This window comes from Chelonoidis abingdonii, chromosome 26, assembly GCF_003597395.2.
Source record: "Chelonoidis abingdonii isolate Lonesome George chromosome 26, CheloAbing_2.0, whole genome shotgun sequence".
Taxonomy (NCBI): Eukaryota; Metazoa; Chordata; order Testudines; family Testudinidae; genus Chelonoidis; species Chelonoidis abingdonii.
Genome location: NC_133794.1, coordinates 8,979,283 through 8,999,980, shown reverse-complemented (window position 1 = coordinate 8,999,980; position 20,698 = coordinate 8,979,283). Strand labels below are relative to the sequence as shown.

The following is a 20,698-nucleotide window of genomic DNA, read 5'->3' as shown; positions in this document are numbered from 1 at the left end:
AACCCTCATCTCCCTCAGCCAGGGGCTGTCTCCCCCCTCCCCCGGGTCTCCCACTCTCCTGCCCTCTTGGGGTGCTAGGTCTGGCCCCCCCTTTGTCCTTTCCTGGTACCGGCAGGGTGCCCCCCCTGTAAACCTGGTCTGGGCAGCTAAGAGTCCCCCCCGTGGGGCAGAACAGAGGAGCTGGGGATTCTACAGGAAAGTTTACAAAAGCTCTCACAGGACAAGCCCCACAGTGAGTACAGGGCACTGCCTGCTTGGCTAGTCCTGGGGTTGGGGAGGCAAGGGAGCCCAGGAGGGTGTTTAGGGCAGCCCCCAGGAACAGTGACCCTACATTCCCCATGACTAACACTCTTGGAGCCCAGCCCAGCCCGGCACACGCACCACAACATGCAAACTGAGATGGACCACGGCTCTCCTGTGGACTCAGGCAAATCATTGTGCATCTCTGCCTCAGTTCCCCTTTGGGTCCAGGGCTGGTATTCACCCAGCTGCTATGGGAGCCCTGGTTCATTATTGTCCCAGGGTGGGGTGGGATCCTTATGGTTTTACAGGTGGGGAAAGAAATGAGAATGGAAGCCAGGAGTTCTGGACCCACCTCCCAGTCTCTGCCCCTATCCCCCCAGCCCAGACTGCTGGCTGCCAGGCCCCTGCTGAGCCTGACACCCCCCCAGGGAGCTGTGCTAGCACAGATGCCCGCTAGGTCGCTGCTCCTGGGCTCTGGCAGTAACTTACCGGGCTAAATGCCCAGCTGGCTGGTCTGTGCTGCCGCCAGGTGGCCAGGGGCTCCTATAGCAGGTGAGATCAGCCCAGGCCCAGGCCCAGCTAAGTGCAGTCAGCTCTGGGCAGAGGCCTGAGCCAGGCCCAGGCTCACGGGGAGCCTGCCCTTAGCAGGCATTTCCCCAGGAGCCAGCGAGGAGGGGAAGCAGAGGCCCTCTCACTTCCCTCCCTCTGTCCCTGTGCTCAGGTCAGGGAGGCTGTTGAACAGCAGCTGCTGCAGCTGCTTTGCTCCAAGGGCCAGGCTGTCAGGGAAAGGGCGCAGCTGCCCAGGCCCTGGAAATGTAACCACCTCTGGCCTAGGGGACAGACACCCCAGGACTTGAGTGATCCCACCTGGGCTCAAGTCCCACCCCCGGATATCCCAGGCTGCAGCAAAGGAGAGTCCCTGCCCCCTTCAGCTTCCAGTCATACCCCCGCAGCTCCCAAGGCAGGGGAATGCCAGGGACTGCACCTGCTCCTGCTGCAGCGTGTTCCACAGGTTAATACTTCAGCAAATAGGTCAGTTGTAGTCCTACCAGGGATCTTAGGGCGGGGCCTATAGCAAAACAGGAGACCCTACAACAAACAGCCAAGTGTAAACAATACTTTATTAGAGTGACATAGTAACAGCCAGCTCATCATTCAAAACAGAGTTTGCTGCTTCCCGGGCTTTGGGCTGGTAATAAATAGAGAGAGGGGTGGATGGGGGCAGGGCACAGGGGCCACTGACAGGCCTGCAGATCACAGGGGCAGGTGGAGAGGCCCAGAGCCTGCAATCTGGGCTGGGGGCTGCCGACAGCTGCGGAGCACAGGGGATGTGACAGGCTCAGCCCGAGTAGCAGCTGGGTCGACGTGCTCACTCACCAGGGCTTGCAGCATGGTCTCCAGCCAGGGGTCTTGGGGGGCTGCCTAGGGAAGCAGCCCTCGGGTCAGGGGTCCTGCACAGGCCAGTGCAGGGAAGGGGTGTCTGGGCTACAGCAGGGGTGACACGGGGCCTGCCCCCCTGTGCCCCCAGAAAAAGAACAGGAGGTGCCCACCCAGCCCATCCATCAGCGTGGGACGCAGGTGGGGGGCAAGCCAAGCCCCACCTGTGCTGGGAGGAGCCCCTGCGATGACACTGCCAAGGGGGCGCAGATCCATGGCAGAATCCAGGTGGGTGCTGGCTCAAGCGGGTCTGGTTCCCCTCCATCATCTCGAGGGCTGGGGTGGCAGGTTTGCCTGGAGCGAGCTCCCAGCTTCCCCTGGGGGACCACCAGGTGCCACCTGCATGATGGGGATAAAGTGCTGGAGGGGAGAGACAGAGGCTGGGATCTCGCCTTGTGACACACTCCCCCAACCACTGCTGGGAACCCAGGAGTCCTGGCTCCCAGTGCCCACCTCACTAACCACTAGCCCCTCTTCCAGGGCCAGGCAGAAAACCCAGGAGTCCTGGTCCCCACCCACCCCCACAACCCACTAGACCTCCCTCCCCTCCCAGAGTCTGGGAGAGAACCCAGAAGTCCTGATTCAGTTCTTTCCCCAGGGAATAGTGGGTTTGGCACCAGGGCTCAGCCCCCACCCCCTCAAATGCAGGAGACCCCAGGGGAAGAAAAAAGACATTGAGGAGAGGGGCCAGAGTTCTCAGCCCCCATCCCGCCCCCTGACTCACCATGGTTTCCTGGGCCTGCAGCAGCGTGGCCACGGGGTCCGTGCAGCAGCGGGCGACAGGGGGCAGGCGGGCAGGGGCCCGGCCTGTGTAGAAGGCACACTCGTCGTCCAGGCAGGCCTCCTGGAAGCGTTGGGGGGCGCTGAGCAGGTCCCCGAGCCGCTGCTTCACCAGGGCCATGTGGGATGGGGGGCTGGTGGTGGGGGCAGCCCTGGCCCCTGCAAGAGAGAGTGGGTGTGAATCACACGGGGGCCTGGAGCCCACAGTCTGTCCCCCCCGGCCAGCCAGCCACCGGGGCTGCAGCAATGAGACCGGAACACCCTGGGGCTGGATCGGAGCCCGTGCCCCACTGGGCGGTGCCCAACAGCTCACTGGCCAGGTAGCAGACAGACTGGGGAGTCCAAAGAGGCTATGGTGCCCCCGCGGGGCACTTGGGGCGGAGCCATGTCCTACCTGCAGCGCCCCCGCTGGCGGTGGGGGACCTCAGGGAGCGGATGAGAGGGTGGGAGCAGACGGGCCGCTGGGAGGAGAAGGTCAGCGTGGTGCCCGCAGCAGGGAAAGCAGCGGAGCTGGCCGGGGGTGTCGTCCTGCTGGCAGCGCCCAGCCCAGGCTCCTGGCATGAAGAGGGGGAGGGGAGTCGCTCCAGCCCAACACTGGCTGCTGGCAGGGGAGGGGGTGTCTGGGGGGGCCCAGGTGATGGGGCACAGGCAGCCAGCAGGCTCTGGAGCTCTTCCAGGCTGGGGGAGCCGCCTGCCCCCTCCACCTCCTTCCGCAGGAGCTGGGTCAGAAACTCAATGCGCTGCAGGGGAAGAAAGAGTCAGAACACGACCCCCCAGGCCAGCCCCCCTGCAGTACCCAAGGAGGCCAGCTCATCCTCATCACCACTCTGGCCTCTCAGGCCCCCCCCCCATGCTACAGGAAGGAGCCAGGCCCCCCCTACCTGCGCCTTGCTGCTCCCCTCGCTGGGTGGGGCGAGCACTTTCCTCACCGATGCTTCCACGGCTGCCTGGCTCTCCCCGTCCCCAAAGAGACGCACCACGATCTTCTCCTGGAGGGAGGCATCGTCAGCAGCGTGGGTCCAGACCCAGCACAGAACCCCCTCCCCGCTCACAGGGAGCCACTTGGGCACAGAATGATCTTCCCCACAGAAGCTGCAGGATAGTCTAATTCCAACCCCCACTCAGTGCCCCCTCCCCATGCTCTTTGCCATGTGTGGGGGGGTTCCTGAATTCAGCTAGGATAGAGGATTGGGGGAGGTCATGCAGCCCCCGTGACATCGGTCAGCCCCACTGCAGCCCCCTTTCCTCCCCTCCTGGGGTGCTGTCCCAGAGCGGGACGGGCTCAGCTGGCCTTAGGTCAAAGGAAGGGAATCCCTTGTCTGGGAAAGGGCCCTGCTGGGTCTCCTCAACCCCAGGGCACTCACCCAGGGCAGGGCTGCGTCATCGGGGTCAGAGCTTCTGGGCTCCGGGGAGAGGCCGCTGGGCCACCTGGCTGGGGTCTAGAGATGGGAACATGCCGTCAGCAAAGGCCTGCGGGCAATGGGTCATAGCCACCCTCACCACCCCTGCCCACAGGAGCCTGGCTCACCTCAGCTCCGGGGAGCCAAGGGCTGGCAGAGCCCTCAGCCTGCCCGTCAGCAAGGGGGCACCCCATCCGTCAGACCCTGAGCAGGGCAACTGCTCCCCCAACAGCCCAGGAGCTGGGCCCCTCCCCATCCAGGCACAGCACCCTGGGACCAAGTGGATCCATCCCTGGTCCTGCCCCCCAACTCCCCATCCCCTTCCACCTGCAGTGCTCCCTGGGCCGGGTGCTTGTCCAGAGCCTCTGCGGTGCAGGGCGTGCGGGGGAAGACGGCCAAACGGCGGGGGAAGCGGGTGGAGAAGCAGGTGCCGCGCTGCAAGGGGAGAAGGGTTCATATGGAGAGCACCTAGTGCATGGGGCTGGGTCCGACTGGGGCTGCCCCCTGCCCCACACCCCAGGGAACGGACTCTGCACGGACTGGCCAGGGTTGTCTCTGGCTCCCCCAGCTGGAGAACCAGCCAGGTGCTGCAGTGAGTCCATCCAAGGACAAGGACACCAGGCAGAGCTGAACAGAGCCCAGCCTGGCAGCCCCCTGCCTGGCAGACAGGGGAGAGAGACTGAGTGCGGCACTGCTAAGGAGAGAACCCAGGAGTCCTGGCTCCCAGCCCCTCCCCACCCCGCTCTAGCCTACTAGATTCCCTTCCCCAAGCTAGGGACAGAACCCAGGAGTCCTGGCTCCCAGCCCCCTCCTCTAACCCCTGGGCGGACCCCACGTTCAGTGAGGGTGGGGACCAGCCGAGCAGAGGGTGAGGCTCTGACAGGTCAGGGTGACAGGAGCTGCCCAACCCGACTCCTCCCTCAGGAGGTTCCCACCCCCTGCCCTGTTGAGGGTACAAACCAGGGACTGGGGCTGAGTGACGGGCACCCTCCGGGCAGAGCCAAAGGGCGAATAGCGGCTGATCTCCCGGGTCCGGGGCGTGCCAGCCACCTGGGCTGCTTGGAGACCATCAATACCTGGAGAGAAGGGGAGGCTGAGGGCAGTGAACCCTGGCACAGACAACCCCCACCCCCACCCCAACTTGTGGCTCATGCGTAAGAAGCACAAACAGACCCTCCCTGCTCAGCTCCCCCCCAGGCTGGATCCCAGGAGCAGGGCAGGGGTCTGTACCTTTAAGTCCCAGTGTGGAGTAGCAGGAGGTGCGGACGAAATCGCCCTTCGGGGGGACACTGCCCTGAGGTCTCAGCAGCGAGGTCCTGCTGCCCTGAGGGGGGAGAGAAGGCAGCCTCAGCCAGTCCCCTCTGCTCTGCAGGTGGCAAGGGCAGGGGTGCCAGTGCCAGGCAGACCCCAAACCCCTGGGCCAGGCTGCGCCTAACCCCCAGCACTGCAGGTGCTGGCTGGGCCAAGGTACGGCTGGAGGGGCCAGCCCAGCTGCTGGAATCCTGGCACCAGCTGCCCTCTTGCCCCACCAATGCCAGGCCTCCAGGTGAGGATCCCACCAAGCGCCAGGCAGAGGAAGTGCCCCCAGCACCAGGTGCCCCAGGGGGAACCAGACAGGAGACATGAGCCCAGTGAGGACCACGCCACAAGGCCAAGCTTCGAGATCCCTGAACAGCTTACCATGGTGCTCCCTTGAGAGGAGGGTGGGACGCCCCGCAGCCCCTTCACCGGCACCCTCCGAGCCAGGCTGAGCTTTCCCGTGGGCCCCAGGGCAGCGTGCCTCAGCCCCATGTTGGAGAGAACACTGGCCAGGGCATCCGGGTCCGGCACGAACTCCTCTGCAGGGAGTGGGGAGAGGAGATGGTCAGCAACTGACATGGTAGAGTCCAGTTCAGTTACATTTCCAATGGCTAATGTCAGGGATTTTAAGCGTTTTTCCCTATCTCCAGGGATTTAACTGTTCAGAGCTGCAGGGTCAGATCATGGGGGTGGGAGGGGGAAGAAATCAGACAATAGCGGAGTGGAGAGGAATTACTTGGTGTCTGTAGATATTGAGATTCAAAATGTTTATAACGCTTAAAACACAAACTATGGACATCATGGGCCCAGGCCCGCGAAGGAAGGGCCAGACGGCGGCTCTGGCTCTGCCTGGCCTGTCTGCGGATTCCAGTGAAATCAACATGCTGACACTGACGGATACCAATCTAACCTCTCCAAGCCTGGTCAGCAGCCATGGGGGACGGGGTGGCGCATGACAAAGTGCCCAACACTGAATCACTCATAAGGCAAGATGGGACTTGGGCTGGGGAGCCAGGACACCTGGGTTCTCTCCCTGGCTCTGGGAGGGGGGCTAGTGGGTTAGAGCAGGGGGGCTGGGAGTCAGGATGCCTGGATTCTATTCCAGGCAAACAGGACATGGCTTCTTACCTGTCTGTGATGCTCCCATGGGATCCCTCCTCAAGGGTGAGCTGCTGCTGAAGCAGAGAAAACAGGCGCTGCTCATTCCCCACCCCTGCTGGCTAGGGCAGGTGTGGGGCACTTTGCCACCTGAGTCCCAGGCTCCCCTGCCCTTGAGGTCTGAATACCCCAGCTCAAGATCCCAGCAGGGGGCTGGGGGCAGAGGTCTGTGGCCAGCAAGTTGGCCGGGGGTCGGCATACACCAGGGCCCTGCTACCTAACCCATTGTAACCTGGCTCGAGGGGCCCAAGGCCGGCTGTGGCTGCTCCTTGGGAATGGCAGGTACATGCTGTAAACCCCCCAGCTGATCACGGACCCATGAGAGCTGCGATGGGCGGTTAATGGCATGTTCCTCCCCCCTGCACTCCCTGTCACCTGTGGGTTGCTCTCTGCCCCCCACTGCCAGCCTTGCTCCCGGTTGCTTTGGCATCGCTCAAGGACCCCGGCCTGCCATTGCTGGACTGGTCCCTGGTTCCGCCAGCTTCCTGGCTCCTGGCTGGTTCGCTCTGCGTTGCCGTGGCAATGGGATGCAGGCGCCCCCGACATGCCTCCTTTGTCTCCGTGCCAAGTCTCTGCAGAGTGGAGTGCCCCTGGTGCCGAGAGAAACCTGGTTTAAGGAGGGCTGGGCAGGCATCTGGTACCCACAGCACCCTGCCCCCATCTGCGTTGACACCACCGTGGAGATGGGGACCCCAGCGCCCACGGAATGTATCCAGCCCCACGGTGACCCACCCCAAGGGGCCGCGGGAGCAGTGGGCAGCTGGCCCATGCCATGCATGGACTGGGGTGGGTTCTGGAGCAGAGGAACCCAATGCTGTGGGCTGCGCAGGGAACCAGGCTAATACGAGGGGTCACCTGAATCCACACCATGTCCCCCGCGAGGCTCTTCCCTGCTGTCAGCCCCTGCGTGGCTCCTTAAGCACTGGAGGCAGACAGCCTTCGCCAGCACCTGCCTCATTGCAGAGATGGGCACTGCTAGCCAGAGCAGGGAGCAGTGCAGCCCCTCCAAACCCTGCAGGTGCCCCAGTGCCCCGCGATGGCATCTCCAGCCAGGCAGAGAGGAGGGTGGAAGCCAGCACTCACCCCGGGCTGGGCACGGGACCTCAGGTCCCTCAGCGTCGCCGACAGGGCCTGGGTCTGCTGAGATTTAAGGAGCAGGCCACCGTGCTGAGCAGGATCCTGTGTGGCTCGACGAGCTGCGTCTGGGGGCCAGAGCAGAGAGGGCAGGAGTCAGGCGGTGCATGGAGGCAGTGCCCCGGGGGGCCCGCTCTCAGCTCTGCCCCGGGAGCGATCAATGCTGTATTAATGCCAAGAGGCCCAGAATCAGCAGACGCTGCCAGGCTCCCTTCGCTGCAGCAAGGGGTCACCTCCTGAGGATGCTGCTCCCCCATTGCTCCATCCATCCCACCCAAGGCCATCCGGACCCCCAGCTGCAGGGGCCAGGGGGCTGTACCTTGAGGCGCCAGCCGGGAGAAGCAGGAGGTGCGGGCTGGATCTGGGCACAAGGCAGAGGTCCCCGAAGCTACGTACAGGGAGCCATGCACAGTCTGGAGGAAAGAGAAGCAGCCGGGGAGGCCAGTTAGGCAAGTGGGTCCCAGACTCACCCCTTAGCAAAGCTCTGGTGCAAGGGGGTCGTGAGCTCACCACGGTCAGGAGAAAAGCAGAGAAATCAGAACTTCCAAGACATCAAAGCAATTTGCAGACAAAGGAGCTCAGACCTCAGCCCACCATAAAGAGGCCATCAGCTCCATCTTACACATGGGGAAACTGAGGCAACGTAGCCAGTTGAGAGTGGGAGTCCTGGGTTCTATTCCCCTCCCAGAGCTGGGGTAGAACCCAGGAGTCCTGGCACCAAGCTGTCCCACCTGCTATGAAGGGGTGATTACAGGGAGGACATAACACTGTCCCTTGAAAAGATGAGTCCCCTCCCCGCACAGCCCATGACCCCACTGAGTGCCATCACAGCCCATCTTGGGCCCCGGCTCAGCCTGGAACTCCCAGCGAGCCAGATGGATCCACAACAGGGCGGGCAACCCGGCCACCAGCGCCAGCAGGGAGCTGGTTCCACAGTGGGGCCTTGGAGGACAGGACTTACCCGTGCGCATCCGCTGGCATGGAGCGAGTTTCCCCTGCTCCCCCTCAGAGGGACCCGGCGGGCCAGGCTGGGTTTCCTGCCCACGCCCAGCGTGCTGTTTGCCAGCCCCACATTGGAGAGGATGCTGGCTAAAGCCACTGGGTCAGCCACAAACTCCACTTCTGCAAGAGACACCACAGTGGTTAAGGGGCCGAAATGGAACCACTAAGCTACAGGTAGCTTGCGCCTCCCCGCCATATCCCATGATCTTAGCCCGTCTTTCAACCTGAAGGACCTCAAAATGCTTTACAAGATCATCCTGCACTGAAATGCGGCCACCTCTGGGGCAGAGTGCTGCTGCCAGTTCACAGCACAAAGCAACACTGCAGCACTACACATCAAAGAACCCCAAAGGCAGTCAACATTGCCAGGGCAATGAATGCAATTACCAGAGCTGGAGCTGGGCCAGAAGACGTGTCCCAACGCCCAGTGAAATGCCAGGGTTCTGACTGGCCATTTGGGAAATGTGCCGCAGCACCTGGCAGAGGTAGCCAGTCACTGGGCTTCACCACTCATATGAAAAGTGGTACTCCACCTGCACAGCGCCCCTGGGCTCGGCATCCCCGTACCCTGTTCCTCCACGCTGGGGGATGAGGCCAGCACTGACTCAGCGCAAAGAGCACCAATTACAAGGTGCCAGGACAGTTTCCTGCACCTCCCAGAGTTGTGTCTCCAGGTCTCCCATCCACCCCTTGCCCAGGCTCAATCCTGCTTAGCTTGTGAGACCTGCGAGCATCACAGCAGGAGACCGTGTGTCAGGAAATGAGCCTGGCGCCCCCTGCTGGCAGAGGCTGGGACTGCACCAGCCCTGGTACCTTTGCCACCGGGGACGCAGCTGCCTGGCACGTTCTTCTGTGCCGCTGCCCCCAGCTGTATCTCCTCCAGTGGGCCTCTGGGCTGGCTTCTGCTCAGCGGACTGGGGGATCCCGCCGGCGGCTCCATGGCTGCAGCCATATCAGCGCAGGGCACAACGTGGAACTTGTCCCCTTTGCAGGTCAGGTTAAAGGGACAGGTCTGCGTACAGGGCTTCTTACTGGCAGCCTTCCCCTGGGCAGAGCAGAAAGACAGTCACCGAGCACTGAGGGGCAGCACCTGGGAGATGACAGTGCCATGCAGAGGACAAACGCTGCACACCCCATGAACACAGCAGCATAAACAGAGAGGCCCAGCCGAGGCGAGTCGAGTGCCGTGCACTCCTGATCCCCCCCAGGGATGCCCCTATGCACCCAAGCAGCGCCTCTCCTGTCTACACAGCTATCGAGTGTCAGACCCTGCTGACTCCCCGCTGCCAGAGCCTTTCGCTGCCAAGCGTCCCTATGCTGCAGCGACAAGCGTGGATGCGGTGTGCCCTCTCTCTGTGGTGTGGAGCAGGAGACGCATCCCTATTAGTGGGGAAACTGAGGCACTAGGCAGGGAAGCACATCACACAGCATCAGTCACAGAGATGGGAATGGAACCCAAGGGGCCCTGACTCCCAGCCGCGCCTTAACCACTACACCACACTCCCTGCCCCAAAGCCAGCTACAGAACCCAGGGTCTGGCTCCCCTGCCCCTCGCTCTCACCCGCCACTTTCTCCTCACACCCCTTTTCTCATTTTAATAAGGATTTTGGTCCCATGCTAGCGTCACACCAGGGGCATTCCCCTCCAGCCTGTACAGCCCTGGAGTGATGAGGGGATAATCATCACTCAGAGCTGCAGCACATCCGATTTGCGCTACCTTGTGCCTTGGAACACAGCATTCCAGGGGAAGGGGGGCTTGGAACACCCTGCTCTTCTCCCAGTGGATCACAGCCGTGGCAGCAGGACACGGAGAGAGGGGGCATTGGCTAGAACATTGGACCAGCCAGGATCAGATGCACCAGAGTCGGATTGTCTGCTAACAAGCACCCCTGGGAGGAGTTTTAAGCTTTGATCAACGTGCTGGACAGTTAACGCTCTTCACTCCGCGCTCCCAGGGGCTTGGGGTACCAGAGTTTGCCCTACCCCTGTTAAAAGGGGGCTGTGGATCAGCAGGAGCACACGGGCATCAGGATCCTGTTGCAGAAGAGAGCCGCACGTACCAGCTCCCACACCCAAGAGGGATAAACAGGGGTCTAGGCTTCACAGCTGCCAGCCTGGCACAGGCCCCTGCTCTCTGTCTCGGTCATGCCCCAGGTGTTTTTCCATGCAGCTCTCCCCTGGGTGCAGGGACCAGCCAACAAACGGTGCTTCAGGCCGGTTTCCAAAGCTTCCCCCTCACCCACCATTCACCTTCTGGAACTGGCTCTCCCAGGCCTGGTGCTGCTGCTGGAAGTCTGGGGGCAGGCGGCTTTTGGACAGGACAGGGATCTTGCTGCGGCTCCGCGTGTCTGACCCGACCCAGGCAGATGGCTCATTCTCCTTTCCCAGTTGCGGGTGGCTCCCGGCCAGGGAGCAGCTCCCTTTCCACTTGTCCCGGGGCGGGTGGGCCAAGGAAACCCATTCCGGACTCTTCCTGACCTGGGCCATTTTTGACAGCTGCACCAAGCAAAGTCACTGCCGCACCTTTCCTGGCATTTGCACCTGGAGGAAGAGAGGCTCCCAGGAGCTGAAGAGGGTCTAACTTGCAGGGTATAACCACCTCCCAGTCCCCACCACACCAGAGGGGACCCACCGATGGGCTCAAGTCCAGCCCCCTGGCTAGACCTGAGCTGGTAGCACTAGCACATGAGGAATTCCCTCCCGAGCCAGCTGGGGACTGGCTACAGGCCCAGGGCACTGAGCCCATGTGGCTGGATCCTGGCCACTGCAGAGTTGGCCCCAGTTCACTAGCCCATTCAATGCACCTCTGGGCCAGCCAGGGAGCTGCACCACTGGTGAAGGCTCAGCGCTAGCCACAGGTTCTCTGTCCTGTGCAGAATGTCACCAGCACCGGCCCCTGGGGAAGCTCACCCACACCCCAAGGGCCGAGTCCGAGTCCCTGCCGTTTACACCCCCTTGCAATCTCTGCCCAACCCAGTCTCCTCCCTGCCACCCACCACATTGTCCCCTGCCCCAGGCCCCTCCAGCTCTGCACAACTCCCTACTACCCCCCACCCATACACCACCTTCCGCCACCCCCGAAAGCTCCTCTCTGCTGGTCCTCGGGGACCCGCCTACCGGTGCAACAGCCCAGAGCTCTCAGGGAACCCCACCTCTCCCCTGCAAACCCCTCCAGGGACTCAGTCAACCACTACAACCCCCAGAAACCCGCCTCCCAGGACCTCAGCTCAGGGATCCTCCACGGATGCTCTCCACTCAAGGCATTCCCCATGTACACCCCATCCCCAGACACTCCCAGGGGGCCCACACTCTACTAGCCCCATCCCAGCACCCCCAGGCGAGGGATCCCCACTCCCCGTGCCCATCACCCCCAGAGACCCTCGCAGCTAGGGACCCCACCCCATGTACACCTCATCCCCAACCCCCCCCATGCCAGGAACCCACCAGGATCCCATCCTCTACTGCCCTGACCCCGGGACCCGCAGACCAGAGACCCCCACTTCTCGTGCCCGACACCCCCAGAGACCCCCGCAGCTGGGGACCCCACCCCATGTACATCTCATCCCCCAAAATCCCCCACCCCAGGAACCCAGCAGGACCTCATCCAATACTGCCCTGACCCCAGGAACCCCAGACCAGAGCCCCCCATTCCCCGTGCCCGACACCCCCAGAGACCCCCGCAGCTGGGGACCCCACCCCATGTACATCTGATCCCCCAAAATCACCCATGCCAGGAAAGCCCCGGGGCCCCCACCTCTACTGCCCCGACCCCGGGACACCCAGGCCAGGGACTCCCCGTGCCCCCCACCCCAGGGTCTCCCCACCCCAGGGTCCCCCCAGACGGGGCCCCCCGGGAGCCCAGCACATGTTCCCCCCACCTACTGCCGGCTGATTCGGTTGCGTCCGCTCAGCCCAGCGCCCTGGGAGCAGTCGCCAGCTCCCCGCCGGTTTGTAAAATACCAACGGCGCTGATTGGTCACCTTCCTCCCACCGGGGGCGGGGTCGATCGTACAGCGAGCCAATCGGAAGCAAGGGAGGCGGGGCGAGAACGACGGCAAAGCGTAGGGCGCAGCTGCGGTGACGGATTGGTCGGCGCTGTCCGCCTTCCTCCACCTCCCACCTTCCTTTCCGGCCTATCAGGCGCGGGGGGCGGGGCAAGGTCGCCCGGCGGAAGTCGAGGATCTGGCGAGATCTGAGCTGAAGGTAGCTGGGCGTCTAGGCCATAGAGAAGGGCGTGGGTAGAGCGGCGTGAGGATGGCCTGCTGGGATAGGCTGGGTCCTCCGAGTGTCGTCATGGGGCCCGGCTCCAGGCCACGCCCAGGAGTCATGCCCGGCTCCAGGCCACGCCCAGGGGGCCACATGGGCCAGGTCACCCCAGAGGGTGACAGGGGTCAGGGCCTGGCCTGGGCCATGCCACAGACACTCCCCATGGTTCTCACTGGCTGGGGGCACCCGCAGGTGCTCGCCCTGCTGTGAGCTCTTCCCTAGACTAGCTCCACCAGCTCAGACACCAGCATCGTGCCTGGTGCCAGCTCATACCATGGCCCAGGCTTTGCCCACCAGGCACGAGGAGACCCCACAGCACTGCTGTGCCCACAGATCACCCCCCATGCGCCTGGCTCACGCTGCACGGCTTGGTGACAGCTTACCCCACTGGCCGCCTGGATTCCTACAGGCATCCCCTCCTGGGCCGAGAGCTGCACTGAAAGGGGTGAACAGGCACTAGTGCTCATGGGGTCAACCCCTGTGGGGCCCTAGTCTGAAACCAGCCTCCTGCCACCCCCATAGCAGACAGCATGGGCAAGCTCTCCATCACCCACCACCACCACACACTGCCCTAAAGGAACTTTCTGTAAGGCACAGGCAGGGAGCTTGGAAGCCATGGGGGGGGGAGGCCAACACAGGAAGTCTGCTAGGTCCAAGTGGGGTGAGGATATTTTGCGAGGGCACCACTTGCCCTCTAAGAGCTCCCAGCTCACTTCAGACAGGGGCACCTTAGCGGGCACTGCCTCAAGGGGTCAAAGTTGAGGCCTCTCCCCCCTTTTCCCCTCCACTGAGGGGGAGGAAATAGCAGACATTTGGACAAGGAGGCACAGACTAGAAGCAGACACAAGCAATTCCTCAGTATGATCTTTAGTGGCCAGTAAAGCAAGACGGGGCACATTCAACACCACGCTCGAGCGCTGGGCAACAGTCGTCGTTCAGGCAGATCAGGGAGCACCAAAGCAACGAGCCTGCAGCTACTCAGAGCCCCCAGTGTGTCTCACTCCAGCAGGGTGAGGGGTCCCTACCCCAGCCCCCTCGTTAACAAAGGCAGGCCTGGGACAAGGGAGGTAGATCGGAGAGTCAGGCACAGCATGTGCGGCCAGGTGGCCAGAGCACAGACGTGAGGGTGGCAGTGGGGTAAAGCATTTGGGGACTGCATATTCAGCCGCAGTCAGGCTCAGGGAATATGCTTCGGGACTCACTCATAGGAGCAGAATTGGAAAAGCACCGTAGGGCTTGGTGTGAGCAGCAGGAATTGGGCTCAGGAATCGCTACTGAGCTGGGATAGCAGCACATTTTGGCAGCAGGAAACATCGTTCCATCTGTTCAAGTATTGGAGCCAGTCAGGGGCGGCTCCACATACCAGCATGCCAAGCGCATGCTTGGGGCGGCAAGCCACTGGGGGCACTCTGCCGGTCACCACGAGGGCAGCAGGCAGGCTGCCTGCAGAGGGTCTGCTGGGACCCTGGCTCCGGCAGACCTCCCGCAGGCATGCCGCCAAAGGCAGCCTGCTTGCCGTGCTTAGGGTAGCAAAATGCCTAGAGCCGCCCCTGGAGCCAGTGCTGAGAATGGCGAGAAGAAACTCTCCCATGTCAGAGGAGAACTAAAAAAACAGGCAGGGATCCGCATCAAAATGAGAACTGAGCCTCAGTGCCCCAGCAGGGCTCCTTGGGGAAGGATTCACCCTTAGGGACTGCACTGGACAGTCACTATTGCCCGTTGCGGCCCAGGCTACTAGCAACACAAGGTGGAGGAGTTAATCTCTTTTCTTGGACCAACTGCTTGTCTCTTTCACCCACAGAAGTTGGTCCCATACCAGGCATTAGCTCACCCCCCTCCCCCCGTCTCACTCAGCACTGTTGTGCAGCACCTGACACACTTATCTCTTTCAGGGCTGGAATTTGGGATCAAAGCAGAAATCAGTGTCAGGAGCAGGCAGCAGTACCAGGTGTTAAAAATGGTGAGAACCTTAGGAAACGGATCACTCCCAGCTGCTACTCAGCAGCACAAATGAGAATCCAGACGGAGATTCAGCAGCATTGGAAAGAGGCAGTACCAGGACTAGGAACTGCTTCAGCATCAGCCATTTGTACTGGGATTTTACCTGGGGAGCAGGAATCCAGGCTGAGCACACTCAGGCTAGAAATCCAACAGTGGGCAGTAGTCCCAGCCATTGGTGTTTGTACTAAAATGCACTTTCTGGCCTGATAAGTGTCAGAATTTGAGGGCCTGGCCTCACCCAGTACTAGGAACAGACACCATGTCAGACTGTGGTATCAGACATTGGTCTCACACTCAGAAACAGGAGTCTCTGGTACAGCACTGACCCTTGTACTCTCATCAGGAACCATGTCAGCCCTGAGAACAGCTGGTGGGAGGTAGCATCCCTCCAGAGTTCAGGATGGATCTCAGAGCCAGGACAGTTCCTCTCTGGAATCAGCTTCAGCATCAGACTCGTCTTTAGTACCAAACTCGGTCAAGGCCTCTACCTTGGGAGTGGGAATCATGGTGGGATTGAGCAGCAGGACCAGATCTGGTGACTGGGCTCAGGGTTCATGTGGGCAGAGCACAGGCAGCAGCTGGAGGGGGAGCCAGGATGCTGCTTTACCAGCTCAGTACATGTAGTCTGGGAAGGTCACTCCCTCACCCCCACCCCCCAAGGCAGAGCTGGGGCAGGAAAAGCAACCAGGTCAGATCCAAAGGCATAGGGCAGGGGAGGGCCAGAGGAAACGGCCTGTGGTGAGGGGCAAAGGGACGGGGGAGCAGGAGGCAGGGCCCCCTCACTCCTTTCCCAGTGGGAGCCCCTGCCCTGGGCTGTGAGTGGGTATGGCTGAGCTCCCCGCTCCGGGTGCACGAGGGCTGGGCAGGGTGGCAGAGGTATCAGAAGTAATAAGGCCAGTCTGGCTGGGAGCAGGTGGGGGGCTGCAGCAGGGGTCTCGCAGTTTCACGCCATCGGCTGGGTCCAGGGCAGAGGCCTGGCGCCTGCATCACTTGTCCAGCTCACTTCTCTGCTCCTTTCTCGACTCAGTCACCACCTGCCAAGTGGGGGGTTGGAACCAAGACCACAGGATTAGACCCCTCAGCCCCAGCGCCTGGCTACGCCCCCTGCCACCGAGGATCCTGGAGCCCTTCTGACAGGTCCCAGAGCCCCCTGCCCCAGTGTTATCCCCAGCACAGAGAGGGGAATCACTTAGCCCAAGAGAGGCAGAGCTAGGAACAGAACCCAGAAGTCCTGGGGCTCCCTGCTGTAGCCACTACACCATGCTCCCCAGTAGCTTTGTACAGAACCCAGGCATCCTGGGTCCCTCCCCTGCTCCAACCACTAGTTCACTCCACCCTTAGCTGGCCATAGAACCCAGGAGTCCTGCCTCCCTGCTCTAACCGCTGGACACTGCTACCTCTCCTTGCATGTGCCTGTAACGCTAGGATTTGAATGACAGCTGAACCCTCAGGGAACCTCTTCACAGGCCTGGGCATGCCCTGACCACCTCCCCCAACACCCTGATACCCTCTGCTTGGCACATTGCACCCTGGCAGCTCCCCACCCCGACGGGGAGACTCACCTCTCCATTCCGGGTCTCAATGGTTTTGATCAGAACCATTTTCCTGGTATGGCTCTCCATGGTCTGCTCCGGCTCAGGCACTGGGCAGGGGGTGCAGGGAGGCCATAAGAGGGGAAGGGGCTGGAGCCACTGGACTCCCCCCCTGGCCCACCCCGAGGGTGAGGCCTCCAAGCCCTGGGCTGGGTGTGCACCAGGACTGGGGAAGATTCCCCAACGGGAAGGTGCTGCCCCTAACGATACCGCTCAGCGACAGCAGAGTTCTTGGCCAGGCTCCCCAGCGAGAGCAGCTGGACGCAGCTGACCCTGTGTGATTGGCAGAGGCCAGTGACACCCCAGACACCCAGGGAGCCCCGAAAAACCTGGCTGGGGAAGGGCGGAGACTCCTGGGGGAGGCAGGGCCAGAGACACCCCCTGGCCGGGGCTGCACACTCACCTGACGTTTTCATGCTGAGGGAGGCCAGCGAGTGGATGGGGATCGTGATCCTGGGGGAGGGTCAAACAGCACAATGAGTGACAGAGGCCCCCCCCATGGCGCTTGCCAGCCGGGCTCCCCAGTGCCGCACCCACCTGTTCTCCTCGCCCTCCAGCAGCTTGCGGTAGGTGGCAATCTCAATGTCCAGCGCCATCTTCACATTGAGCAGGTCCTGGTACTCACGCAGGTGCCGCGCCATCTCCTCCTTCAGGTGCTGGATCTCCTGCTCCAGCCGCCCCACCGTGTCCTGGTAGCTGCCGATCTCCACCCCATACTGGTCCTCCAGCTGCCGCATCTGGCGCAGCAGCGCCTCATTCTGGCCACGGGGTGGAGAGCAGGCATCAGACTCCTGGTCCGAGTGGGCCTGGTCTCTCCCCGCCCCCCCTACACCCCATCCCAGGGGAGCTGTGCTGCAGGGCTGTGATTCAGGCATGGGGAATATAACCAGCTGCTGCAGAGAGCTTCACTGGGGGGGTGCTCTTCCCTCAGCAGTGCTGGGGAGCTGGGGTCCCCCTACCCCACCAAACAGTACTCACAGTTCCCTTCAGCCCGTCCACCTCGCAGGTCAGGCTCTGGATCTGCCTCCGGGACTCGTTCATCTCCTGCTTGGCCTGGCGCAGTGCCTCATGGTTCCGGTTGGCCGCATCCGACAGGTCAGCAAACTGGGAGAGGGAGGGAGCGTCGGGGAGGGGGTTTTAGGACCCCCCAAATGCTACCTCAGCAAGGTGCAGGGGGAGCTCCCTGCAGGTGAGCTTGTTCCCTGCCCCCCAGCAGGAGCAGCCATGCCCCATGTGCCCCCCCCCGGCTCCCCCTGCTGGCGCTGGCAGCACAGTGAGCGTATGGGGCACCTCTGCCCCAGGGCTACGCCTGGCGCCAGTACCTTGGACTTGTACCACTCCTCGGACTCCTGCAGGTTCTTCACCGCGATGCTCTCGTACTGGGTGCGGATGTCACGCAGCGCGGCCGTCAGGTCCGGCTTGACCGTCTCCATCTCCACCTGCACCTGCTGGCTTTGAACGCTCACCTGCAGGTCACGCAGCTCCTGTACATGCCAGCCACATGCACGGGGACAAGACGGGCCATGAGACGCCCTGCAATCTGCCTCATGTGCGGCCCCAGCTGCACCCACAAGTTTAATCCTGAGCCTAGCACTGGGGTCCCCAGTCTGTGCCCCCCTCTTGCCCTGGTGTGCTGCAGCCTGGTGCAGGGTGGGGCTGCACTGCAGCTGCAGTTCTGCTCTTCACCACGAGATGGCGGAAAGGTCCCTGGGCTCTCCGGGCTGGCTACTGCGGAGTCCTGTTTCCCCCCCGCCCCCCCGCCCAGCTGGGGTCTCCCTGGGCCAGCGTGGGAGGGCAGTGGGGCAGAGCTGTCAGGGCCCCACATCAATGTGCCACCTGAGCCGTTGCTGCCCTCTTCTTCCCCCACAGGACCAAGCCACCCCCGAATGCCCTCGCAGCCCCCCACACCCTCCTGTCCCTCCCCTTGGGCCCCCACCCTCCTCCTACCTCCTCGTGCAGCTTCTTCAGGAACTCGATCTCGTCCATCAGCGACTCGATCTTGCGTTCCAGCTCCAGGCGGGAGAGGGTGGCGTCATCCACATCCTGTGGAGGGGGGAGGCAGGGGGCCAAGTGCCAGGGACAGGCCCACGGTGGGGTGGGGGGCACGTAGAGGGCAGTGTGGCCTGCCAGTCCCTCTCCTTGCATGGAGGGCATGGGGACACTGTGTCCAGGTTTTATATTCTGTGACTGCACGTGTGGGCATACACCCTGAAGGGCTGTTTTTGCACGTCTGTCTTTATGCAAGTGCCTGTGTGACCACCCGTGGGCCATACGTGTCTCTCTGTACATGCCTGGGTGAACATGCTAAGCACGTGGACCCCATCATATGGATGATGTTCCTGGGTGCACGCGCCCACAGGTCTGCCCAACGGGACAGGGAGGAACCCTGTCCCAGCCCCCCTCCCCACTCCTGTCCCAAGAGCAAGGCCAGAGCAGAGCTGGGGCCAGGTCTTCGCACTGCTGGGCTCTGGATCACACACGTTTGCACATGCGGCCTGGACAGGGAGACGTCCGGCTCTCAGCTCCACGTGTCCCCCCCCGATGCACGGGGCCCACATGGTGTCCTTTAAATGGCAACGAGAGCCCACTGATCCCAGGGCTTGTGCACGCGGGTGCAGTGCACCTGCAAGGACATGTTTGTACATGAGTGTGCAAGAGTGTATGTGATCAAAGACATGCACAAGCATGTGAACAAGAGTGCATGCAAGTATGTGTGTGTGAGTGTGCAACAAGAGGGGGCAGGTGAACACAGTCCAGAGCCCCTTGCTGCCGCTGCCACCCCACCCCGCCCTCAAACACACACACACCTTCCGGAACAGCACCAGGTTGTTCTCTGCATCCTCACGCCTGTGTATCTCCTCCTCCAGCCTGGGGGGGGCGGGGGGGGCAGCAAGAAGGTCAGATGCAAGCAGGACACCCACACGCAGCTCCCTCCAGCCCCTGCCATGCCCACCCCCTCATGCCACCCCCCCATGCACACACTGGGCATGCTCCCTGAACACCCCATGAACCTCTCCCCACCATGTCCTCCCCTACCCCTAACACCGCCAGAGATCAGAGGGGCCTCTGCCCTCACCCCTTCCTGGGATGGCCGAATTCAGTCCCTGAACAGAGTGGGGCTCTGCACTGGTCCACCCCCCCACCCAAACCAGGGGTATGGGCCCACCCTGGGGTGTACTGGAGGAGGGTGGAGCAGTGCCAGGGAGGGAATCCTGCACTGTGAACAGCACCCCACATCCTCTCCCCTGGAGAATAAAGACCCCCCCCCCCCCCCCCCCCCGCGCGGGGGGGGGGGGCTGGGGATTTCCCAGCTGCAGAGGGGGGCACTCAGCATTCTGGAGCAGCAGCTGTGAACCGTCAACCTGAGCTTCTTCAGCATCTTGCAGCATCTGCGGGGACCATACGGGTAGGGACACCACACCCTGCAGCATCCCCCCCATGGGCCCAGAGGGGCAACAGGGCCCCTCGTTCCCTCCACTCCCACCCATGCTGCTGCAGTTCAGCGCCCCACCCCTGCTGACTCCACCCTATGCTGAGGCTTGGCAGGACGCTGCTCTGGGGGCACCCAGACTGCAGACCCCCCACACCCCAGGGGCTGCTGGGATATCCCTTCCCCCTTCAGGTCACAGGCCCACACTATATGGGAGGCTGTCGGCCCTACCCAGGGGGGCTGGAACAATTTGTACAGTGGGGCAAGGGGGGGTGAGAGCCATTGAACTGAACTGTGAAGCCATTTCAAACCTGAGTCAGATCCCCCTATTTCCAGCACCTGTGGCCCCACCCACAACTGCCTCAGTTTCCCTCTAATCCTTCCAGCCCTGTGCCTCCCTTACCCTAACCTCTCCTACCCGCCCACCACCCTTCCCAATTTCCCTTCTCCTGCCCTGGCTCAGCCCCCAAACCTCACCCTGTGCCCCCCACAGCCTGCTGGTCCTCAGAGTGGCTCTGCCTGCTTTAGGCGGGGGGCAGAGTCTGCCCTGAACATCACCAGCTGCTGCCCCACCTGCCCCCCATTCACCTGTAACCCTTTCTCCATCATCCCCTCCCAATCCAGCCCCCTGCATCCTTCTCACCCACTCCTGTGCCCCACTCCCACCCCTACAGCCCCTCTTCCCCATCCCCATAACCCACCCCCGCGCTCCTCCTGTATTACCCATACCCCATTCCCCTGTGCCCCACTCCCTCCCATACAGCCCCCATCCCCCCTGCACCTCCTTCCCTATAAACCACACTCCACTCCCTCCCCCATCTCTACAGCCCCTCCTCTGCAGCCCCTCTTCCCCTCCCATAACTGGCATCCCACTCCCCTGCACCCCTCCCCTTCCCCATAACCCGCTCCCTGCCCCCTCCCCATAACCCACAGCCCCATCCTCTGCGCCCCACCCC

The 20,698-nt window shown here is 62.5% G+C and overlaps 2 protein-coding genes across 4 annotated transcripts; both read right to left on the bottom strand.

Moving 5' to 3' along the window:
• Positions 1 to 1,350: 1,350 nt before the first annotated feature.
• On the bottom strand, positions 1,351 to 12,509 carry TROAP (trophinin associated protein). Of its 3 annotated transcripts, none has more exons than XM_075060995.1 (17): positions 12,336 to 12,509; positions 10,704 to 10,994; positions 9,267 to 9,498; positions 8,413 to 8,573; positions 7,771 to 7,864; positions 7,401 to 7,519; positions 6,693 to 6,907; positions 6,288 to 6,331; positions 5,541 to 5,698; positions 5,091 to 5,184; positions 4,821 to 4,936; positions 4,188 to 4,295; positions 3,825 to 3,899; positions 3,342 to 3,449; positions 2,855 to 3,200; positions 2,405 to 2,619; positions 1,351 to 2,019 (listed from the first exon to the last, which is right to left on the bottom strand). In XM_075060995.1, exons 2-17 carry the CDS (start codon positions 10,938 to 10,940, stop codon positions 1,945 to 1,947), a joined length of 2,397 nt encoding a protein of 798 aa, XP_074917096.1. In that variant the 5' UTR covers positions 10,941 to 10,994; positions 12,336 to 12,509; the 3' UTR covers positions 1,351 to 1,944. The 3 variants fall into 3 exon arrangements, with proteins under 3 accessions (XP_074917096.1, XP_032641432.1, XP_032641430.1); XM_032785541.2 differs by having other exon boundaries at positions 1,351 to 2,040; positions 12,336 to 12,508; XM_032785539.2 differs by having other exon boundaries at positions 1,351 to 2,040; positions 6,288 to 6,334; positions 10,704 to 11,019; positions 12,332 to 12,507.
• Positions 12,510 to 15,579: 3,070 nt separating this feature from the next.
• Positions 15,580 to 20,476, bottom strand: PRPH (peripherin). Its single transcript, XM_075061243.1, has 9 exons — positions 20,472 to 20,476; positions 19,120 to 19,180; positions 18,260 to 18,355; positions 17,635 to 17,796; positions 17,291 to 17,416; positions 16,850 to 17,070; positions 16,716 to 16,765; positions 16,283 to 16,362; positions 15,580 to 15,754 (listed from the first exon to the last, which is right to left on the bottom strand). Exons 1-9 carry the CDS (start codon positions 20,474 to 20,476, stop codon positions 15,707 to 15,709), a joined length of 849 nt encoding a protein of 282 aa, XP_074917344.1. The 3' UTR covers positions 15,580 to 15,706.
• Positions 20,477 to 20,698: the final 222 nt, after the last annotated feature.